This window comes from Larus michahellis, chromosome 14 (genome assembly GCF_964199755.1).
Source record: "Larus michahellis chromosome 14, bLarMic1.1, whole genome shotgun sequence".
NCBI lineage: Eukaryota > Metazoa > Chordata > Aves > Charadriiformes > Laridae > Larus > Larus michahellis.
In genome coordinates, this window is record NC_133909.1 from 5,005,408 (window position 1) to 5,030,545 (window position 25,138).

The following is a 25,138-nucleotide window of genomic DNA, read 5'->3' on the forward strand; positions in this document are numbered from 1 at the left end:
TTCAGTATCAAGATTTATTTAGGACAATTCATGGTCATGCTCCATTTGAATACAAAGCACCAAAATTTTGGTAACTGAACATTGTCCAAATATAATCCAGTTGAGACTGTGGCATACAGATATATCCATTATTCTAAGTGATGGCATAGCCCATGTCTGCCCATGTTCATTAACTATAGTGGACAAACACAAGGTGCTGTGGCTGAGGCAAACTTACTGGAGAAGGCATAGCAAAAATACTTCACAACACGTATCCCTTGTTGTAGCAGCCTCAGAATAAAGTACTGGAACCCAAGGCATCAAGCACTTGATGTGCTCAAGCCAATAATACCCTAAGGCCATTTCCAAATTAATTTAACGCTTCCAATTACTTTCCTGCAATCCCTCCAATTTAGTCTTTTCTAAAAATCATCTAGAGACAAGATTGTCTCGGCACAATATTCAACGGAGAAGTAAAGCACTATGGCTGTGACCACACAAGGAACTTTCCCACTGCTGAAAAGGCAGTAGCAGTGAAAATTATTCGTTGCCAAAATCCTATCAGGGAACTAAACAATGCTGTAGTTTCAGAAAGCGCGGCTAGAAACACACATTGTCTACAATGACAGACTTCCCAACTGCAGATTTGATAGCCAGAATCAAATCTTAAGCAAGTATTTCACTATATATGAAGTTGCAACAAGGTTTTCTGATATATGTTAAAATTTTAGTGAAAGAAGGTAGAGGGGGAAAGACTTATTACAGTTAAGGGAAAAAAAAACTTTTTTTTTTTTTTCACTAAGCTGGCACTTTAAAAAAAAGGGCTTTAAAAACTTAAAATCAGTTTTACTCCAAAAAGTCTCATAAAACAAAAACTGACCAAAAAAAGACAAGCATCCGTCACTGTAAGTCACTAGTTATAATACATACATTCCACCTAAGCTGCTAAAAACTGCCCAGTTAGATGCCTGCCTTGTCTTTAAAAACAGACTACTGCAGTAGACAAATACTCTAATAGATTTTTTACATTCCTACTATCTCAATATAGGTTAAAACACTTTAGTAGATAGAAGAAATGGTGGTTCAACTGAAAAAAAAAGTTTATTTTATGCACTGAGTCACCCATGTCCCTTGTAGTGGGAGCGCACCGCAGTGTATTGTAGACAGATTTATTTCATCTACTGGCCTGTTCCCAGGGTTCCCACCAGCACGGGAAGAGTGAGGCTCTCCAGTGACCAGGCAAGCATAACGGCAAAAGAGAACATGTACAGCAATGCCACCTACACAAGATGAGTATTTTTCAAGTCATACAAACAGTTCAAGGGTATCATTTCAGAATAGCAAGGCAGCTCTTGTGTAGTTTAGTGAAGATTTCATCAGAAAAGCAAACAACTCTTCTTGTACCATTTCATCTAGTATATGCACATAAAAAAATAAGCATACTATACAAAGGACTGAAGCAATATAATTTAAACATGCCATCAAGCTATAAACCATATATACATAGAAACATACGTCTATACAAACAGAACAAGACCACTTTATTACAAGGTAATTCTGCTGAAGTTTTTGGAGAAGATCATGACAGATGAAGAAAAAAATCAGACTAAAGGAGCTGGATGTTGCTTCTAGAAGTAATTTCATGCAACACCACCATCTTTCTTTAGCAGACATTTATTAGTTTCAGCTATACATACGTCTTCCCACGATTTCTGGACTCCCTTCCTGTACAGAGGTAGATTTCTGTAGATGTTCTGATATTGCACCAAGTAAGTATGTTTTTATTACAACAAGGAACGACTTACAAAGGCTAATTGGTGGGTATAATCTCGCTGTGTGCATTCAGGTAGCACAGTAATCAAATTCATTTGCACTTGAAAGAAAACATCCCTCAAAGTGAAAGTGTTTTGTTATTTAGGTGGAGGTCCAACTGAAAGCTGCAATTCTATTAACAGCTTCCCATTAAGAGAACTATCTCTTGTCATCAGGGTAACATATTTAACTCTGTCTCTCTCCTTCTGAGCCTCTGTTGTTCAGCCAATGCAAGAACTTGCATTGCTTTCACCGATGCCTTTATCCCATCCACTGTGTTCAAGCTAAACGCGGATTTCAAACATACACAGGTTTTCGCAGTATTAGATCTTACTCACACAAGCAGCTGTAATATTAAGAAATTTACAAGGAGATTCATTCAAACACTGCCTGAAATGATTAAAAAAGCCCATCCGCTCTTTCAGACTGGAAAAGGAAACCTTAAACTTTGCTAGCTTCAAACAGCCACTAATCGTGAACAAATTTGATGTTACTAAGAAAATCTGAAGAAGTTTGGCAGTAGTTTGATTTTTTTTGTGTGTCCATCACATTCTTGAATAACCCTCTGACAACTCATGAAATTGCAGAAAAGTGGTATTTGCATGCAAGCTTTAAGATGTCTGTTAAATGAAACCTCTAAAGCATATTTAAAAATAAGTGCATCAAATTCATGATGCCAATATATAGTAACTCTGATGGGCTCAGAAGCATTGCTAAGTATTTTTTTCAGAGGCACTCCATGAAAGTTATTTTTACAGAAGTCTGTCAACAAGGAGATAAATTAAAAAAACCCCAATCTGTTATTCTGTGTACCGAACTACTAAAGTGCTGTTAAGTCTGGCTCAGCAAATCTAGCAAAGTTGTAGCGTGCATGTGCTCACCTGACAGTGCACGTGCACGTTTCACTCTCATAAAGCCAGACACAGAAAGCAGCACCACTCTTCCTAGCTGCAAGTTTCTAAAAAAACTTACAAGGAAAGAAAAGTTCTCTTTTTGTATCAGCCAACGTATTTGGAACTATTTTTAATGACAGATTGCATTATAACCATTTAGCATTAGTTTCCCAAGATCAGTTTATATGAAGCATCCTGTTCCTTACAAAATACTGCATCAGTAAGGAACAGTAGCTCTAGTTTGGAACCGAATAGTTTTTGTTAAAATCTGGATAGAAGGCATACTTAAATTCATTACACTTTTCCATATATACACTCGTGCCTGTAAAGGGTTTTTTTTGTTAACGAGGCAAATAAATCTCAAGTTACTTCAAAACAACTGCAACAACATTGAAATTCATCATGACTGTTTTCCTATGATGAAAGGGTTTGCATATCTAGGAGTAGGAGTAAAATAATCTCGCCTTCTTGGGGAAGCCCATTTTGTAGCTTTGTAGGGAGTAGCTTCATCAGGAAATACACCCCCTGCACCTGGCAGAAAGTGCTTATGTACCTTGCAAGATCACATTTTTGAATAAAGAAATCCATTATACACAGGAGATTACACACAGTAAAAGTTAAAGGACAATGGCAGGAACCAGGGCTTTCGGAGACTTCTCTTTCTGTTTTCAAAAAGCAATGGTTCTTCACAAGTAATAATCCACGATTAGGAAGCGTCTCATTCGTACACTTGGCTAGTGCATAGCATCTGCGATTGCATAGAATGTTTCCAGTGCTGAATCTGTAACTAACCTAAGCAAATCTTTTGCAAGTTTGATTTATTACCATTTGATATCCAGATTGCTTGCTGTTTGATTTACTGCGCTGTATTTGGTGTGCAAAGTTTCCTGGACCTTCTTAGAGTCCATGCCTTCCAGCCAGTCCTGGTACATCTGTTGTACGTGCATGTTGGTTTCTGGAAGTCTAACAGGTATTGCAGCATACACTTCTTCCATCTGGTTAAGCAGTGCTTTGTCCGGTTTTCCATCTTCAGTTTGTGCCTGACCTTTTCCATTTAGGCACCCTTAGGGTGGGGGTGGGTGGGGTGGGGGGTGGAGAAAAAAGCCACAGGGATGATGAAGATTTGATATGAAGAAAAAGATTATATTAGCTTGGAATTTTTTTTCATACTTCTCTAAAGAAAAAACGTCTGTTTATATAAACTACCCACCCCAAGCTGCTATTTGTATTTACTTAAAGTGACTCAAACATCAACAACATCTTAATGTAAGTGAGGTTTCTGTATCAACAACCTTTCTCTGCCTTCTTCATGGTTTTATGATCTTAATTATGTTCCTTGTCTTTTCTTGCCCTTGACAACACCATTTCAGAGTATTTCCTCTGAGGTTTGACATAATTGCAAGAGCCATGCTGTCACTTATTTATAGGTCAGAAAAGAACAAGAAACATTGTGGTTAATTTTAGAAAACCCAATCAATTTCTGAGCCAACCCCACACATGTAATTGGTGTTCTGGACCATTCACTAAATAGTACGCATTTTAGATTATTACGAAGAGAATTAAGAGGGAATGAAATTACATGCCTCTCCGTAAGAAAACCTTCCTTTGAGATTCAAGATATGCATGCGGAACGACTGTGGATCCACAATTATTCTTACCTCCTGGGCAGGCAAGGACTTCTACGAAATGGTACAAAAACTTTCCTTTTTTCAACTTCAGAACCATGTTTTGGATATTTCTAAAGCCATACGCTGCTGCAAAACGCAGCACTGTCTCACCATCCTTTTCAAGAGTAACTTCTTGAAAGTCCTTGTTCCTATAAAGATAACAGAGAACATTTTAAACCCCTGCATTACCAAAGGGATGATCCAACTGTGTCAGTTTGTGTTCAGATGCTCCAAAGAGAACAGAACAAGGATAACAGTGAGATTAAGGTGAACTCTTCCAATTTCTAAAACAAGTTAAGCAGAAGTTGGGGTGGCATTTTCAGAATACAATTATACTTATTTTTTAAGGGCAGGTAAGTTACCAATAAAAACTGAAGTTTTCAAGAGCTACTTTACAGCCACAAATTTACAGGTTTATAATATGTAATTGCGTATCAGCAAATGAACCAGGTTAGCAATAACTGCATTAGGGTTCACTCTAGTGCAAACTACCCCATCCTACATAACAAGGATATAAAACTCTAGCTTACTTTAATGCTTTGTAGGTGATTTCTTTGACATCCACACCAAAAAGCTCCTTCGCAGCATGTTTAAAGATGTGCTCCAAGTAACCATCGGATCTCTTCCCGTCATGCCTTACTACATCTCCCTCCTTTATTTCATCAAACCTTAGGAAAAACCAGAAAGAGAGATCAACTCCAAAATTTCATTCCTTCACTTAAGTAGTATGTTTTTCCCGTTCTCTCTCTCTCCCCCCCTCAAAAACGTTTTATAGCAGTGATTGAGAACATAGTAAGATTTTTATATATTACATCTTAAAAAAAATTAAACTGTTTAGTAAGATGCAGGAAAAAATAAAATAAAAATATAAAAGGATGTAGGGCTTTCCATTTTCAGAAACCTCAAGCAACAGTAGTTTATAAGAATGCACATTCAGCACAGCCTAAACGCTTGGTTAACAGCCATTCACACCGCTCAGGAGACATTTTGGGGAAAAAAAAAAAAATCATTTTTAGACCCCGAGAATGTAAAAGAGAAGTTCTAAGCCTCCGCTCACAAACACTTGTGCTCCAGGAACTGTTTGTGAGTCTAGAACACTGTACCACTAAAATACAACCGAATCAGTGCAGTTGCAACCAGGCTAGAACACTCTACCTTTAATGTAAAATGCTATAGTTCAGGAAAGAAAGTCAGTGAAATCATATCCCGTGGGCATAGCATTCACCTGGAGGTTGACCTGTGCCTCAGTTAAAAACAGAGTACTGACAGGCACGAGTGGCTGTAGCATAAACCGTACTGGGCTGCGTCCCGCTGATGGCCGAAGACTGCAGCTCTCCAGGCTCGTGTTCCTTTCCGGCAAAGCAGAAATTGATAGGGGTGTGGTGTAATGCTGATTTCAGGAAGAGATATTAATCTTCGTATCAGCCAATGGACAGATTATGTCCTTTGCTTTTACATGTAGAAGCCTCTCTAGATGTAGTCTTATTACCTTCTTCCCAGAACCTCCAGACATGGCCTTTCCTGGCCTACATTGCTAGCTCTTGCCTGAGCAGCAGCCTGGGCACAGCACTCAACCACAAAACCAAAGTGAAAATTACCACAGCAAACACCTTACTAAAAACCAAATGCTGAAGTTGTACTAATGACAGAGAAGTATTTTAATCACTAAAGAGCTGCAGTTTATAAATTCAGTATGTCTGTCCCTCTATGCCACGCCATTGCATTTACTTAATAAGTACTGCAACTTTTTTTATAACCTTGGATGATCTTGCTTCATGATGCGCCTCCTAATTTTAGCCAGCTATTTGTTAGCATTCTCCAGCTACAAAAGTGAGTTGAGAACTCAAACACAAGTTACTTTGTTCACACCACTTTTTTAATACTGAGTACTTCACCACAAATCGCTTCTGTGCTAGAACTTGTTTTGAGAAGTTACGTAAATTTCTCTACAAAATCTACTTTTAAGACCCCAGAAGAGCAAAAACTGTCATCAGGTCTCACAACTTGAACTGGTATTATCAGATTAGTCCTTTGAAAATCTAACATTATTTTCCAATATAAATTCATCCAATAAAACAGGTATATTCTGAGTAAGAGCTTGTTCTTTCATTGGACAGCCTGATTTAGAAATAAATGGCCATCCCTAAGTGATGATGTCCTTAAGAACCTGATTTACGTAATTCTCATTATGTGAGGCAATCATTGGTAGAAGTAATCATAGGAGCTACACTACAAAACCAGCTCTGAAACTGTACCACTGTACCACTTACCTTTCTCCAGCCTAGGCAAGGTCCAAGCAGGACACCAAGCCAAGTGAAAAGCAATTTTAGAAAATTTCCAGAAGAGCTTTCCGTTTTGTGCAAGAAGGCACGTTCATTGCTCCACTACCACCACTTTGTAAAGATACCAAGTAACATCTGTCACACTTGAGCAAAGATCCGTGAGCAGCGAGACCAGCCTTTGTAACTAAGCCTGAGAATTAAAACAACATGCATGCTGCTTTCTGAGCAGCCAGACAGCGAGTAAACAAAATCTCTTCGATGCTTTGTGTGATTTTCATCTAAAGCATGTTTCAACTTTAATCTTGAAAAACTAACTGGTGTCTTCAGTATGAAAAAAAATAAATTACCATTTCCTGAAAGGCTGCTACTTCTACCAATTTTACATTAACATATTAGGGGAAGTGGAAATTTACTGTCAAGATGCTGCTCTGAATGAGGGAAGCACAGAACAGATGGTCAAGCCCATGATTGCATCCCAGCATCTTTGTGCGAGGCCAGACAGTTGGAGGGGGGCAGATGAGACTGTTCAGCTTTACATGAGCTCCAGCCCAGGAGAGCTCTGAATGGGGTCAGCACCCTGACACACTCACTAGCAAGTCGTGAACTTGATATAGTCAAATCTATAATTACTGCATTAAGATATAAATAAGGAGCTACACAAAGCTTCAAAAATCATAAACTTTAAAGGAGTCACTAGGTAGAGGTCATTACCTCCAATTATCTGCTTTGTATCGAGACAGTATATAGAGTTTTATATTATCTGTTTCATATTACTTTTATATATAGCAACAAACACCTAAGAGAATACTTTCAGGTTTTTTTGGCCACTGTATAAAGGATGAGGCTTTAGTATACTCAGGCTTTGATGCAGGCTTTTTTTCTTTAAAAAGAAAAAAACACTCTTTTGAGGAGTTTTACATTTATGTTGAATATACTCAAAGGTGTTATCGTTTATCATCAAAATAAGGAAGCAATCCACAACAAAACTACTTACAAACTATCTACAGCTACTTCAGTCACATCTTTCATAGACACATTTTTCTGTTCCATTATTTGGACAATTTCACCTGTAGGAAAACATATGACATTTTACTTTCAACACAAAGCAAAATGCACATGCTGTGCCTCTGTTAGAGAGATCAATATCCCAACACATGTGCTTACAGTCACACTCTCCAATTCTTACTAGAGTCAGTTCCCTCCACTGACCAAGACACTTCCAGCCCTGAAGAAAAGGGCCTTCAGCTCACTCCAAATTTTGCATAGTGCTATCCTTAGCTTTTCTGTTAGGTAAAGTTTGGAAGACATTTCTACACCGTAGGGGAAAAAGGAGGATACGTAGTTTGGACATTAAGCCTAAAGACAAGAGCCACACCAGAAACCACTGGTGCTATGCCTTTGGGATGTTACGAATAATCCCAGTGGAAATGAAATAATGACCACAGACAAACAAGACAGTGATTTTTAATAGATTTGCATAACTCTTACCTTTCTCAAGAGGCTGACAAAAACCAATACCTGAACCTCGTTTTCAGGTGAGCATCAACTTGGAAGGGAAGTATTTTTCGCTTTGACTTCCCCATACAATACCTATACTACCAGTAGCACAAAAACCTGTACTTCATTTTAAAGCAGAAAAAAGCCAACCTTACAATTAAAGCATAGTTGAAAAAAAAGGAAAGTCTGACATAAAGGCTATTCTAACAACAGTGATCCACTTATATCTTTATAAATAGTAAGTTTAAAGAAGATTTAACCTGATGTCAGAACACAATCAACTTCTTGCGAATTATACAAGGCAGTGTAGAAGTCTTCCCGCAAGGCTTCCAGTTTTTTGTCATAACAAGGCGCCACAATTACATGGAAGATTTTATCAGGAGACAAGTTCTGTGGAATGTAAGAGAGAACTTCATGAAGAGCAAAAGACAGCTTGAAGGACAACAGGGATGAAAACAGCATCATAAACCCTATGCAGGTAATACTAGTAATCAATCCCTAACAATTAAGTTGAAAGGCTGCTGCACACAGATGAAGTGACTTGCCAGAAGTCACAAAGCATCAGCAACAAACATCCAAAGTCAGACTTCTGGATGAAACTTCAACTTATTCCTTCAGATCACATTTTCTGCAGCTTTTGATCGCCTTAGAAAGTGAATTCAAGTCAGGTCTTCGGAATTCAGCTTTTCAGCCATCAGTCATTTACTTTCATCCACAGCAAGTCCATCAATATTTCTGTATCTATGTCGACATAGCAGTAGTTCTCTATATAACGTGGATGCAGTTAAATTTAAGTATGGTACGTAAAAAGAACTGTGACTTTTTCAACATACAAAATTGGGAAGATACAAAGGTTAGTTTCTAGGACACAACGCTTTTACTGATCCCAGACAATGGGGCAATTTCTACATTATTCTCCTCCACTCCTGTTTTGGCTGTGCTATAGAACGACACAGGCAGCATTTAACAAGACTCTCTTTAGCTACCCTGGATTTAATTTTATCCATAAATACCTAAATCCATGTAGCACTGGGAGCACAAGAATTGCTGCCAGCTCACACCGCACTGCATGAAATGAAGTTCTTTGTACATTCTTCTTATCATGGGCACTTGTGTAGCAACTGAGCACCATTTATTCTTCAAGTAAAGGACAAACAATTCAGGGAGATGCTTTATCACTTTATAATACACTAAGATCCGTATTTCAGTATTGAAACCTACTAGCCCATCTTTTTAAAAGAGTATAGTGGTAAAAATAAATCAAACCTGCTGCCTGGCAAAGTAGCCTTTCACCAGGGAGCCCATGATCTGCTGTGGAGACTTTGCAGTGCAAATGTGAGAGGTCACAAGATTGGTAAGTACCCTTTCAGCATACCGGATCCAACCTAGAATGACAGAAATCGCACTTATACGGTGAAGTGGCACATAAGCATGGTAAAGTGGCAGCAGTTATAGAACAACTTTTAAAAATGAAGACACCTTCACAGTAGGACATTTCTCCATAGGAAGCCCCACCTTGGAAACTGCAGGAAACCTCAAGGCTCTGTTAATAATGTTTTACAGTTGGCTATCAATAATTGACTGTGTCATCAATTCTAGACCTAGAAGCCACTGTGAACTTCATGACCTATTACAGCCTTTCTAACACATAGATTTAACACAGTAGAAAGACCAGGACCCCAGCTAACAAAGAGTAAGTTGACTTTCTACACCTCAGCCCTTGGATCACCAGATACTACAACAAATGTGCTCTGTTCAGCTGCTTAACTGTAACCTTCTGTTTCCTGAGATTTAGTACCTGTGCCCCCAGCTTGCCTCCTCTAGAACAGGAGTCACATGAAAGCATTATCACAAGATGCACATGGATTAAGCCTGGAAAAAAATGGCTTCTTTTACTATTGTTAGAGTAGCCACACCTTCTTCAGACACACCCCCACACTCAACCACACACAGAGCAATCAACTGAAATCTCTCTGTATTCAACATTCTTAGTTACTCAAGAGTCACCCTCCCTTTCACCAGACTCCTTCAGCACCTCAGCTATGACAAGCTATGTATGTTCACACCACCCCCAATACCCACAGCCCTTCTATTATTCCCCACCTTCCAGGGCAGGAACTGACAAATGAACAGATTAAGATATTCAGGGGGTGCAATTCTTTCTTAGGCACGGTTAACTCCTACAGAAAACAGCCCAGAGTCTTTCACAGCAAGGATTCTGAACTTTTTGCTTCATCTACGTGAACTGTGAACCCAAATCATGCAGAAGTGTTAGGGACAGCCTTCTAGGGAAGCGTGCTACCTTTGGTGCTAAGAAATAGTGAAAGATATTGCACTGAAGCATTTTATCTTCAGACTAAAAAGACATAAAAGAGAAAAACTGCTGTGAAGTACATGCTGCCCAGGAAAGGTAAAACCTGTAGGTTAATGCTTAAGCTTGAAATGAACACAGATGTATAAACACCTGGTAATGTTTAAGTCAGAACACTGCCACACAGGCCAACAACAGCACAAAACTGGATCCAAGCCATGTTCAGATCGTTTGTCTCTATATGGCACAGAAGTCGTTTTCCCAGTAATAAAGTTTTACTGATGAAAATGAAAAAGTATTAGGGAAACATGAGGATCCTCCAGCTATTTAAATATTCACAATTCTTGTTAAAGTACAGGCTTCAAGATTAACAGATACTGGTCTCCACAGAAAATCTCAAAAACATACATAATCCTCAACAAGCTTTCATTTCTGTTGTAGAAAAAGCGAGGGACTATAGATTTACATGTCAGAGCTGGGCTGAATTACTAGACTCTGAATAGGAAGTTTGTTTAATGTCCAACCTCAACTAGGATTTTAAGTCCAAGATATTACCTGCAGCCAAGGACTTAATTTATTGGTGCTTGGTACAAAGGCCGTATTAGCATACTCTGCGTGATATGTATATCCTATTTCTTAAATGGCTTTAGTCTCAAGTGATGTCAAAATAGAACAAAAACTGCTTCAAACAAAACAAGGGCAATTTTTAAAAACATTCTGCCTTGTACATTAGCAGCATTTCTGGAAGGTCCTTCCCTTAAACTGCAACTGTGATTACCATTAATCACCACAGCACTCCTGCCATGAGGGCAGTTTCAGAATTGGAACGATGTAGGTATTGTAGTCACGAACTGTAAGGAAATTTCACTAAATCTCAAGAGATGTCTGGCAGGTATTGCCCAAAGCAATTTCTTAAATTGTTTCTTTCCTTGCAGTAGGCAGAACAAGCGTCTCGTAGTTCCAGCTCCACAACGACCACTAGTCACTGTTTAATTATCTAAGCAGCCTTAGTGAATGAGCAACATGGGGCATTTATCTGCACGTCACATATGTGCTGGCTGCTTCTGCCTACTCACTGACAGGGATGAATTCCAGCGCCACAGTTACAGGAAGCCAAAGATACCCAGTTCTTATATCAATGAACGTCCGTACCCAACTACACCCTGCATAAATTCATTCAGATTCTTGGCCGTTTGCTCGCTTGTGTTAGCATCAAAGGACAACAACCCCTACAAATCACTGTATAAATTCTTACAGATGTACTTCAAAATGTTATTTTTAGTAGCTTATCGTGAGTAGATCACAAAGATGCATGCTATGAATGGCTATGCATTAGTACGAAGTGCAGAAAAACTAAGAAAACTTTCACTACTATAAAACCCCATTCCTGTAAAAGGGAATTACTTTAGTTGACCAGGACAGAGGCGTTTGAATCCTCAATAGTTATGCTCTTCCTACTAAAGCTGTAAGCTGCTGACCTGTTCTAGCAGTTCACCGAGGCTGGCAAGGCATGAAAAATGTTGGCCGGTTCCCAGAGCAAGTGCTTCGTGTTGCTTACCAGTTCAGTAAATTAAGGAACAGAACCGATTACTTATGAGATACTACATATACAATCGGTAGTTACACGGTTGGACTTTCAACAGGAAACAAACTCCCCCTAAATTACCTCACTTTCTTTTAAGAGAGCAGCAGGAGAAGGTAAGAAGAATTAAGACTGAGACAATAAACTGCCCTTTTATCAGGTTCTGGGACTATACAGGCTACGCTCTTTTGCTCGTGGTAGATTTTACACCACACACCACTCCTGCAGAGGGTGATATTTTTAGGCAAAGTTACACTCAAAGATAAGTAAGAGCAAAGCGGTTATACTTGAGTTCATGTTGACCTTGTATCGACAGAGCTATATAAAAAAAAAAAATTTGGTGATAAACACACCCAGTAAACAACATTTCTGGGACAAATTTATGTCATCTAGGGGTAGAGAGGAAGGAGAATGAGGAACAGAAAATGCACTCAGACAGTTAATGTCAGGAAACACAGCAAACAATGTTACTTTAAAAACGACTGATCATGATTTTTTTTCCCCTGTAATTGCTGTCAATGGGAATGAAATACCATATGCTTTCAGAATGGGTTTACAGTGATGTTTCAGTTCAGTTTTCCAGAAATGAAAAGCACCCGTGATTCTGCTAACACCTGTACCACAGCAGACAGCTAACACCATAGCTAGCACTGAAAACACAATCTTTTGTAGAACAGACAAGGAAAAGAAAAGTACTCCATTAACTATTTAAAAATATTTCCCATGGGAGCAGCAGATAATCTGAGTTCTGATTCAAGATGAAGAAAATTAACATGATCTCAGAAAAAGTTCTAGAAGAAATCCTGAGGTTTTGAATTTTCAATAAACCACAAACAAGACAAAGCCAAGTAATAGGGGGTTGTTTCAACTTCAGAGGTTTTACATAAAAAAAAAGCAACATACAGTATGTCTGCTCCTGAAGATAGGAGGCAACACCAAGATACCAGTAAGGATGGGGCGGGGGGGAAGAGACTTTTCCTCTTATATGTAGTTCCTAAAGCGTAACCCAGATACCTCTACTACAGAATACACAGAACAAACAGAAGTACAATTAAAACAACAGTATTTAAACTTTAAATCAATGACAACAGCAGATTCTGAGGATCGCTAAATACAACTCTAACTCACTCTCTTGTCACTATAATGTTTCTTTCAAGAATGCAATCCACTTAAGTTATTTCAAAGCTAGAAAGAAATATTTTTGTATTTTTATTAGGCTTTTGAAAAGCAACACCATGAGCTTTAGGGTGAAGTTGAGGGGGATATTAAGCAAAGGAGTTACTTTTGCCTCCTTTTTGATACTTCTTTCTTAGGAATGTGACTTATCATACTTAAGCTGAAATGACAGTATGCTAACAAATGGAAAAAGTAAACAATGACTGAACATTCTACATCTTTCCAGTTGTGATAAGTGCAGGTTCTGTTCATAAAAGAGCATCAGGTGCAAAATTCTCAGAAACAAGACATTTAGTGAGTCAAGTCTGCGACACTTCAAGTGAGAATTATTTTGCAAGTGTTAGATATAACCATCTCACAGTCATTAAGAGTAATGCCACTTGCTACTTTCCCCTAGGCTTAAGCGGCAAAACTTTGCTTAAGATAACAGTGGCTGTGGTTTAATTGTATCAGCGAGCAAAGTTCCTTAAAGATTCTTTTCAATAGGGAAACACCACCTTAAACTCTGCAGTCTGGATGCACAAGCAGCAGCCCCAGCTCCTCAATTCCACTTATGATTAATTTCTCCTAAGGTCTTACACAATGCGCTAAAACCCTCAGTGCTTCTGTACCATAGCTTCATTATCCAGAGACTCCTATGTGATATATGCTTATTTTATAGAAGTGACAGGAAATACAACTGACTAATAAATACCACATATAATCGCTAGCACAGGAAATCATCAGTTCAGGTTCTTTGGATTATCAGAAGTTAGGGACTACAGCAAGGGGTTTTTTTGGTGGGTTTTTTTTTTTTTTGAAGAGCAACAATAGAATTTACAGCCCTCACCTTTTACAGAGCTCCAAACAACTGTAAGATGCAGATCGGGAATTTACTGATTTACTGCAACCTTTGTATCTGGCTGGGTAATGCCCTACACTGAATTAGCATGTGCCTTATCCAGCATGACTACACCCGTTCTTTGTCTGCATGGTTCACATTTACAGCTGTGGCACCTCACTTGCATATGAGAAAGCTGCTGATGCTTGTTGGAAAGAAATTCTGCTCTCCCAACAGCCCACGAAAAACAAGCCCATCTAGCAATGCACCAAGGACGATCAGTGCTACTGGTAACAAGTACTGTGTGCAATATTTGGTATCTCCCAAAAGCAAAGCTAAAATGCTGTAAGTTACGTAAGGCTCCCAGATGAAACCACCCCTTCCTTAGTTCCCTGGTAGTTCCAATGAGACTAGGCTGAAGTGCTGAAGGTTGGAGAAACCAGTTCTCACCAGGGCAAGCAGAGGCAAACATTGGTAAGGCATGCTCCTCCTGGTTCCTCCGTTGATACCGCTGCACAAATTCCCTCTGGCTCTCCAGGATACTGAAGTCAGCAGCTATAGTGGTGTCAAATACATAATGCACCCCTATGAAAAAAAAAAACCAGTAAGGAAAAGTGAATTACTAGAACACTTTACATCTCACAGGCTTCTTCCCAAGTTCCAGGTCTACAAAAAGTCTTCTGGGGTTAACGGGTATATTCCTTCCCCTCTCCAAATTTTCACGAACAGTAGAGTCAAGAATAAAAGCCATATATTGAAAAGCTATCTTCTATGTCCTGAATTTAAAAGGACCACCAGCTTGCTAATGCTGACTAGCAACACTTCAAATAGTTGTCTGCCTCTTTACAAGAAGCTTCCCATTCAGCACATACTGGCTTTTTATTTAATGGAGTGGGATGTCACAGCTCCTGGGCTATATGCAGTGACTCTTGAAAAGGAGCATTCTTTTCCAGACATGCTGAAGTCACATATCGTTATCCACAGGAAATATATCAGCTAAGAGGCATATGTTCCACTGCTGAAGTTGTCTGCCAAGGTACACGAGCCTATCACCAACGCAGCAGAGACCTTTTGTCTGCCTATTTAGCGACATACTCCCCCTTGGCCTACGTAATGGCGAGCACGTCCCTGCAGCAAGTGAAGCATAGATAATGAACGCATTCTAAGAAAACTAGGGCCCACCAGAACTTAGCGTTCCTTTTAGATGAAGAAAATATACTGTGTACTGAGATGCACAAAACCTATGAGAAATGAAAAAATATATACATATATTAGAGAGGAAAGAGTATAAACTTTTTTATTTTAGGTTTATTCCTCTCCTTTTCTGTCTTCCCTCAAGTACATAAAAAACCCCAAACCTATAGGCAAAGTGGGCTTTTTGTTTGTTTTTTAAATAAAACTTTGTATATATAGCATCAAGAACACAGGAAATACAGCTTTAACATGAAACAGACAGGTACAACAGTTCTTGCATGTCATTTCAAGTTGCAGAAAAAACAGAACTGTCAATCTTCTAGAGATATAGTGTGTCAAACGGACTGGAAAGCATTTAGGATAACAACGCCCTCCTCTCTCAAGTTACAAAACAAGGGGAAATCATCTTGAAGCTCATGACCAAACCCTCCTTGGTTTCTTGGTAGCAAAGGTTTTTAATACAGCTCTGTAACGCCTTTCTGTTCTGTGACCTTTACTACCAAGAGGATAATGCCGCCATTTCTGCAACCGGTGTGTGTCATACTGGTGCACTGTCATTAATATCACTGAGCACACGTTTCAAACTCTAAACTAGATTGTGCAATGGCACTTTATGACTGCCTAACAAAGAATTCTGCTGAGGAAGCAAAATCCTAAAATAATCTCCCCTTTCTGCTCCACCATCATAACAAACCCAAACTTACCGAGACTTTTGAGGAAACCACAGAGTCTCTTGGCTGCATCATTCACAGAGAGATTGAATTTAGCAGCAAAATAAGGCAATGACTGAGGGCATATAGACACTACCAACACTTTGTGTTTTGAGGTATCACATTTCTGGTAAACAAAACAAAAACAAAAGAAACAAGGTATGTTATTACAACAGGATAAGGCTCCCTACTTTCCCTCCCTTTTCGACTCCTGGAATTATTCCTCAGTGTCCTATGCTTCAGTAGGCCGTATCATTAGAATCCCTATGAAAAAACTAGCAAGCTTCCCAAGGGCAGGACAGGATGTTCCTCTGATCCTGGCAGTCTTCAAGGCTAATCATCTGGTGATGTTTCTGTTCTATACTCATGGAAATCCGTCCCTCCTAGGACAATTGTGTGGCTAGTCTCCTAATGGCACAAGGAAACTTAAGAGACATTCAGCACCTATGACATTCTAGCAAATATGAAAAAAGCTGTATGTTTAAATATTAATAAGTAAACTAATGTTTACAGGAGCATGTGCATTTGAAGTTACAAATCTAACCCAGCAAATTACAGATCTGATCCTTTGTTAAGGCTCCTGTGTCTCTATCATTAAAGCTGTTGAGGGAAACTGGTAAGATCGGACCCACAACAAACCCATGTTGGTTGCACTGAAGAACCCTTTGGAAATACCCACGATGGTGTGCAACTGTAAAGCTCTCATTACTGTGACATTTATTTGAAGATGAATCTTGTGTTTTAGTTGGGATGTTTTTCACACCAGTGGAACCCCTGGAAGACGAACCAGGACTATCGTACAGACAAGTCTCACCCTCAAAACATCAGGGACCACAGTTTACATGGACCATACTTACACACCCTAAATGCCATATAATGGCCCTTCAAGCCTGCAAAGCATCTCCCTTGCTCACTGTCGTCCCGAGGTCCAACTTGCTTACGTCGGACCCCCAACTTTCTGATCAAGGCACCTGGCTGCCTCCCTATTATAGACTTCAGGCTCTCTCTTAATAGGACCTGCGCAACCCAAAAGATTTTTTTTTCCTCCTTTTCTTCTCTTTTTCTCACGTATGATAACATTATACTATATGGAGAGTTAAAGTAGTTGTAAGAAAACTGAATCACTATGTAATGAATCCTCTTGTGTATGACACTTATGTACAGATTAAGAAAAAACATCAATTCTAGTAGCTTTTGCATGCTAAACAAGAACACAGAAGTCTGGAGCAGAACTAAAATAATTAAATCGCTACCAAGATCTAATAATCTGAGCACCGTACATAGCAACTAGCTTCCAGGAAATCCAGATCTCAGCAGAAAATAAGACAGGAGTAGAACACTTCTTGCTAAGAATTTGTACAAAAAAATTCTGTCGCAAATACAGTCAGCTCAAATATATATTAAAAACAATTCTACTTTCAAAAACTTGCCTTGAAAACTTTATATTATGTGGACATATTGTCACCAGGAGCACCCAGAACAGTCCCAGTAACAAAGGTATGAGTATAAACACTGAACCACAGACTAATTTGTTATTACAGCAATGAGGTAGTTACATTTTCAAAAAAATATTACTTCTGCAGGTGCAGTAACTTTCCTCTAGAATTTAGGTTAAGTGCCATGATCTTGCATCTCTACTGCAAAATTATTTTAAGTACTTCAGTGTTCATCTTGCCTGAAGTTTTCACTTCCTCTTTGGACAAAGTATATCCTGGCAAATCTTCACAGTATCTGCCTTGGGAAGCCAAGCTGCTTAGTGATTCTGTAATTTCCTCCTCCTCACAGAAAACAGTGTGTTATTGTTTGTGTCACTTTACCTTATTAAGGTTAAGAATACGAAAGAGCTCCTTCTGATTCTGTTGGAAAACTCTGGCTCCTTCTTCTGATGTCATACAATTGTCACAAGCTAGGCAGTCGCTAAGGAGTGTTTTAGCATTAGCCAATGTATGAAACTCATCTTTCTGGGGGGGGGAAAAGAAAGGTAAACGAGTATTTAATAATGATCGACCAATTTTCAAGACCTCTGCAATGACCCAGCTGAAGGCAAACATGCTGTCACTGTTTCATTTAAAACAAGCCAATCCATGACACTTGCATAACATCCACGATTATTTAGAAGTAATCAAAATAATTTGTTCCATCCTTCTTCATGGCTCTGCTCCTATTATTACCATGAAACTGCAAAATGTTTAAGTGTAAACATAGAACTAAACTTAGCCCTCTAGCTCATGCAGAACGGTTCGGGTTGGAAGGGACCTTAAAGATCACCTAGTTCCAACCCCCTGCTTTTGCCACGTTCTAGTAACAGCCCCCAGCAACCCACCAAGCAACTGAGAAAACTTTTACTTGAACTATTAAACGTCTTTAATAGCCAGATGCCTCTGTAACCACAAGATGGCTTTTTACCATGAGGTAAACCAAACAGGATGCAGTGCCACAATTACACTGACCATATACTGTAAGATCAAGAGTTTTGTGCTTATGATACCACTGGCAGCTGCTCTGTGGGAAGAAGGAATACTTGGACAGAAGCTCAATATAACCAGGCTACTTGCAAAAAACCTATACAAAAATCCCTCAATTAAAACCCCACCCTCAGGGAAACAGTTAGGTGTTGAAGAACAGTAGCTGATCTGTCTAATATAAAAAAATAAGACATTTTGTGCACTTTTGCTGTCAATCCCCTTCTTTTTTCCTTACCAGCCCTGTCTCTGTTTTGAAGGCCTGATGTAAGATTTCTGACACTAAAAAAAAATATACTTTTTTAGAACTTTAATTTCTGTTTTGCATTTGCATAGTAAGGGGGGGTTATTTAATCTTTTTTAAAGATTCTTGATTCACACGCTGTAAGATGCCTTGAAGCATTCATAATTACTTACAACTGCTTGTCGATTAGCGTAATATTTAGTACTTGAGAGTTCTCTACTTAGAATGTCCTTTGGGATACACAACAAAAAAAGACAACAAATAAAGAATATATTACAGTTTTTAGAAGGAATGTTACCTCTTCAAAACCATCATTTGAACTCAATGGATCAACAGACGTACTTTGCGTATCATCATTTTTCTGTTTTTTACTGCATTCCTGAAACAAAGCATAAAATATATGTATTACACTAAATACATTCACCGTTGAATAAGAACATCGTTGCAGAACTGTTTGTATCATCAGAAGCTAACACAGCTCTTTTACAGTTTTTGGCAGCGTTAAATCGACATCCTTACACACAACGCCTTGTTTTCAAAGGACGGGAAAATAATTCCTCAGAAATTCACTTGCTTCATCAGTTTTACAGTTCTGAGAGGTTTTTTGTTAATGCCCAGGGGAAGATTACACAAAACGCAGCAGAACCCGTGCGTTCAGGTCGCGACCGGGACGATACTGTCCCGAGCGGGGGGCTCCATGGCGACACCGTCCCGACGATAGGGCTGCCCGGGGCGCTGCCGCGGCCGGCCCGGCATGAGGGAGTCCTGTCGGCTCCGGCCGCCGGGCAGGCCGCTGACCTTGGAGCCGGCAGCCGCAAACCGGGACGGGGTGGTCAAACACCGCGCTCCGCCGCCCGAGGCCCCATCCCCGCCGCACTCACCTTTTTGGTGCAATTCTCGCACTTCATTTGCGGTCCCGCCGGCGCGGCCCGGCCCTGGCGCGGCCACCGAGCGCTGCTCGCCGCCGGGGCTGCGGGACAGGAGCAAAGCGGGGCGGGCAGGTGAGCCCCCCGCGGACAACCGCCAGCCCACCCTCTCTCCCTCCCGTCCCCGCCGCCCTTTGTTGCCGTGCCCGCCTCCCGCCCCTCTTATCGCCCCCGCCGCCAGTACGGCCCCTGGGGCGGGGGCGGCCCCGCCGCGCCCCTCACGTGCTCCGCAATTTACTAGCCTGTAATTAACCGACAAGCGCCGCCGTCCCTACCCCGCGGGCCCCCATCGCCCCGGCCCGTTACGTGGAGCTGGGGGTTGGGGGGGAGGCACCGAGCGCCGTCCCGGGCAGAGCGGGGCTCGCCACCGACACAGGGGTGACGGGAGAGCGGCCACGAACTGCAGCTCACCGGCTCCACGGGGGAGGGGGAACCAGCCCAAACCGGGGGACGGAGAGCCGCACACCCTACCTCGCCGCCGCGGTGAGTGGCGTCCCCGGCAGGCGGAGGCGGGCAGTCGCCGAGCTGGCCGCAGCGGCGGGCGGGGCGGGCCGCGCCGCGCCCACCGCCGCCTCCCCGCCGGCAGGTCCCCGGCTGGGCCCGACGCCGCCTCCCCGCCCCCCGCCCGGCGGCGCTCGCTGCGGACCTGCGCCTCGGCACGTAGCCGCCGCCGGCAGCGCGCCGCCGCGGAGCCACCCCACGGCGGGGAACCCCCCTCCTCCACGGCCCCTGAATCGCCGGTAGGAAAACGGGGAGCGGGCGGGTGTGACCCCCAGGCACCGCCCCGGCCCCCGGTGGTGATGCACGGCGGGTCCGGGCTTGGCCTCCCTGCAGAGGAGGGGAATAACGCCACGGACGGCAGCTCTGTGCGGCGTTCGCCAAAGGTTTGAGGCTGCTCTCTAGCTTCTTCGCATATTTTTTAAAACATACTCTGCAGTTAAGAGCATATAAAGATATTTTCCCCTGATTTTTGTTTTCTCTCAGTCCCTTTTAAATAAAATAACACCATGGAAGTTACTAAATACAGTATCGTTACCATTTTATTTAACCAATATGCCGTGATTTCCCATTTCTGTAACAAAATCCAAGTTATCAGTGATGCCGTTCCCAGGCAGGTATAAATCCTTATGTTCAGCGCTATTAAACATACACATCAGCCTTCCACAACATCACAGGCCCCAAATTATCAAGATGCTTACGATTTATGTCAGAGCAGCTGTCTTTCTAAACCTCGGGTTATAACATTTAAACAGAAAGATTTAGTCCACATTTTGATCACTCGTTTAACCCGCCCCCCATCCATTTGAACAGACACATAGAAGCGCACACCTACAGCTGCACAGAGAAGTTTTTCAAGTAGAAAATGACATTTTAGAAATTAAAACACAGAACTTCCAGCAGAGATGCAGTTTCCTGTCTAAAGTGCAACTTCCCTTTATCTAGTGCAGTGGGTAAATCCCCTCCTGTCACGGGCAAGGTCTAACACTCTAATCCAGAGACAAGGTTTTTTCCAGCACAAATGGCAGCGCTGTACAGGAACCAGAGACAGTCACAGCTGCAGAAGTTGGTTGCCCAAGGACATAACTCTAAATGCTGCTTTCACTGCAACTCTCCGTAACAGACATCACAGTCCAGAGAGGCAAATGTTTGTGGATTTGGCTGTTAAAGATTTCACAATCAAATTAATTAGTGTTTTAAAGATAACCTCAGAGCAGAATGTAAAAATAATTTTTTTTTTAATTTACAGACAGGTGAGTTATCATTGAGGTCAAGAAAACCAGGAATTCCTTAGCTTTACCATAATGAAAGCAAACAGAAACACTTTCTTACTGCCCATTTAAAGAAAAATAAGCTGATACTGCTTTACATATACCCTGGAAAAATATCACTAATCCTGGCTTGAGGTAAAAAAAAAAATGTAATAGCTTTGGTAATAATTTTCTGTGCTTCTGCTATCTTCATTCAAAATGCTTTCACATTTCACATTTGTACATTAATGCAAGTTTTTTTAAAGACACTACAATCACTCTAGAGCAATCCCTGTGCAACGTGAGAATCCAGGTTTCCTACAGAATAGCTGGAATGCAGCATTAGCTGACATCTTGTAGCCTGCTCCCTTGGATGAATATTTTCATGCTAAAAAAACTGTGCAATCTCGCAACATATTCCACAAGGATACAATAGGCATAGTTGCATTGAGAAATACAGCAATAGCACAGATGACAGTTCTAAATTAGGAATGTGTTGAGATTTGCACTTAAAGGCACCGCAAAAATCCTTCTGTTTCACACTTTGATGATTATGCTTACATTTATTATCTAAACTTGATATAGTGACTCTTCAAAAGACATGACAGTTTTGGATATTTCTGTAACTCTGCACAGATCATATTTAAAATATTTTGGTTTCCCTCATATTTCTTTACATTCACAATGAAAAACAGATAACTAAGTGAAAATTGAAACACTTGCAGAAACACTGAAACATTGAGGACATCTTAGGTACACAAGTTAAGTATACCTACTTCATCCTCTGCTTTAGGAATACCTGGACTGAATTAATTTCAATTTAAGAATTCAAACAAAAAAAGAGCAAAAACTTGTACAAACTGAAGAGCGTGCAAAGAATCAATGTTTCAATGCATGGTATAAGATTATACTTGTGTAATCATTAGTTAATTAGATGTCCCATTTATTTTTTTGCCAAGAGCAATTTCTGCTCTCCATTAGCTATTTATGCCATTTTCCCACAGTGCATCAGATCAATCACCATCAGCACCGGTGCCTGACAACCTGAGAAAAGAAAGCACCATCCTGTTTTAATCTGCCCCTGGGGAGGTAACAGTACCTTTGCAAAGGCTATTTCCAAAAAAACCCACAAAATAACAGCTTTGCTATGTCAACAGTAGGTAGTACTTATAAAGCGTTACTTGCTTTTATGGCCTCTCTTGATGTATTTGGCCTCCGTTGCTACATTTAACATTTATACCTGCACCTAAGGCATTTACACCAAGAATGAAATAGAAAACTAAGTATTTCTCTATGAAAACAGTATGCTGCAAACAACTTCAGCAAGCTTTAAAGGTTATGCATTGGTCCGGCAAGATATTGCAGGCTGTAAACACCTCCTCAAGTCAGTGACAGCATATGCCACTCAACAGCTGTCAGAATTAGGCAATAAATCTTAGTTACAGCTGGTAAACATGTATTCCATGAAATTAGTTCTCCCCGGGCTTCATACACACTGTTCCCATAGAGGTCAGTGGGGCACCACACAGAGCTCAATGGGATGATCTCATTCTTAACAGGGACCACAGCTAATTCAGCCCTGCCCAAAACAACACCGCTTTGGTGACGGTTGCCAACCAACTGCTTAAAATCAAGCACACTAGGAATTTCATCCTGGCATGCTAATAAGATCACATGCTTACTGCACAGCTGAAATTTTAAGTTTAAGACCTCAGGGGGAAAAAAAAAAGTACAAGGAGCTAGAAAAGAGTATTTATGAAAATGGTCTGAAATTAGGAAAAAGGAGCAGAAATATAGGTAGTGTCAAACTAATGTAAAATAAAGGCCAGTTCTGTTATATCTGCATGTTCTTGGTTTTAGATCAATGACGAAAAAGTTACAGGTGTATTTACTATACAATGCCTTACAGAAATCTATTTTTATATTATCAAGCAAAAAGTCTACAAATAGTCAATTACATATTTCTGAATGTTTCTTCTGGCAAATAGTTTGTGTTTCTGCAACAACATGTTTTGGAATTCATGCTGTTCTTTAAATCCAAGATCAGGCTTTTAAAGTGTATTTCTTCTTCCTTTTTTCAATTGGTAGGCATAACGACACTTACCTACTTCAAAGCGGTGGTGTAAAATCCCCAGATAATTGCAGGAAAAGGGTTATAAGAACCATTGATCAATACCAGAAGCTTCCAAGGATCTTTGCCATATTCCAGTTTGGACAAATGCTTGACTTTGCGTGCATGTATTTCCCATAGCTGAAATAATTTCTCTCTAATTTCATAATTAAATTGTCATATCAGGTTATCCTACTGTGGTCTTTGCAGAACTGGAGAACTATACAGTTGCTAATATTTTTGCAAATAGTAACAAGAATAAAACAGAGTGATATGCTGTATGGTTTATATTGAGCAGAGGTTCTTATTTCTTTCTACTCTAGACACAAGAAATCTTTTGTCTTGTATCACTCAAAATGGCTTAACACTTGGTTTCCAGAGAAACTGGTTGCTTATAAAAGCTGACTGACCAACTGCTTATACATAAATTTCTTCGCAGAAGACTCAGTCAGCTGCTTGTTTGGGTTGAGAACACGTGATGCTTATTACTTCCCATTTCTCATCCAAATCCAGCAGCTGGTACCTCATGACTCACAACCATGCCAATTCATTCTTGCAGTTCCTCATGGCCTTTTCTCATTAAGATAGTTATGGAAATTACACATCAGTTTGTATTTTCTACTACTTAAGTCCATACCATGGAGTGTGAGTTTTTTTCCCCTATCTTCAGATAGTTCACTTTGGGCTATTATGAAAAACACTGATCAAAAACTCCGTTACTATTCACCAACAATGATGTTCAGGAGCAGCTGAACAAACTTCTACTATGGCCTTGAGCAAACACTCTGGAATATCTGGGTTCACATTAGGAAAAAAAAACAAAAATTGAGTATGTCATTCAGGAAGGACCCTATTCCTGTGCAACTGAGAGAGGACCAAATATTATTTATAGATGAAGTTATGCATTGGCTTACATAAAGGGAATTTAAGCAGTTAAGCTAAACTACAGATGTCCACATTTTACCCATTTTGTCCCAAAGATGACATGAGTAGTTGCTCTAATGGATTGAACGGGAACAGCTTTGACATGTGAATGATGTTTAACTGAGCTACAAACACAAAGGTCTTTTAAAACGTAACCTATGGTCCACAACAGGAAAATCATTATTTCAAGTGAATGAGAACCTTTCCTCCCCAACCAACAAGTTTTCCAAACCCAAGCCATCAGTTGACATACAATTCACAGAAAGTCACATCAATGTTAAACCTGTAAGATTATCACTGTTATTTCTGCTTTGTAATTCCCCCCCCGGTTTTTGAACAACGGCATTAGTTCTTTTTCAGGATTCTGTTAACAAACAGTTACCCCAAAATGCATTGCATTCAATTGAAATAGAGTGAAATAAGAAACTCATGTGTATATGTGTTTATTTATGGGTATGTATCCCTGTGAATAACTAATACATGTAAGCAGAGAGCTGTCCCCTTTGTTTGAAGTTGCCTATTCTTCCACAAAACTTGTGATAAAACTAATATCAAATAGCAACACTAACGCAATTTACTACTATTTAAAAAAAAATAAAAAAAAAAAATCCTGACAGCAACCCCCCCCCCCCCCCCAGAAGTATCAAAAGTCCTATTTGGAATAACTTTTACGATACAGTTAAAGCATACAACCTAAGGAAACGCCGACACTCTTACTTAGGCAGCATCCACAGGCCTGTCCACCATCTTGAATGGGGGCAGCGCGCCGCCATCTTGGGTGAGGCTCTTCCTGTCCCACTC

General features: G+C 40.3%; 1 protein-coding gene across 5 annotated transcripts; it reads right to left on the reverse strand.

Moving 5' to 3' along the window:
* On the reverse strand, positions 1 to 25,112 carry NARF (nuclear prelamin A recognition factor). 5 transcript variants are annotated; one of them, XM_074607508.1, is made up of 12 exons: positions 25,031 to 25,111; positions 19,511 to 19,599; positions 18,928 to 19,008; positions 17,741 to 17,884; positions 15,918 to 16,050; positions 14,470 to 14,604; positions 9,397 to 9,515; positions 8,391 to 8,520; positions 7,628 to 7,700; positions 4,882 to 5,019; positions 4,343 to 4,500; positions 1 to 3,747 (listed from the first exon to the last, which is right to left on the reverse strand). In XM_074607508.1, the coding sequence occupies exons 2-12, from the start codon at positions 19,535 to 19,537 to the stop codon at positions 3,506 to 3,508; spliced, it is 1,380 nt and encodes a 459-aa protein (XP_074463609.1). In that variant the 5' UTR covers positions 19,538 to 19,599; positions 25,031 to 25,111; the 3' UTR covers positions 1 to 3,505. The 5 variants fall into 5 exon arrangements, with proteins under 5 accessions (XP_074463609.1, XP_074463607.1, XP_074463608.1 ...); XM_074607506.1 differs by lacking the exon at positions 25,031 to 25,111 and adding an exon at positions 20,027 to 20,093; XM_074607507.1 differs by lacking the exon at positions 25,031 to 25,111 and adding an exon at positions 19,967 to 20,039.
* Positions 25,113 to 25,138: the final 26 nt, after the last annotated feature.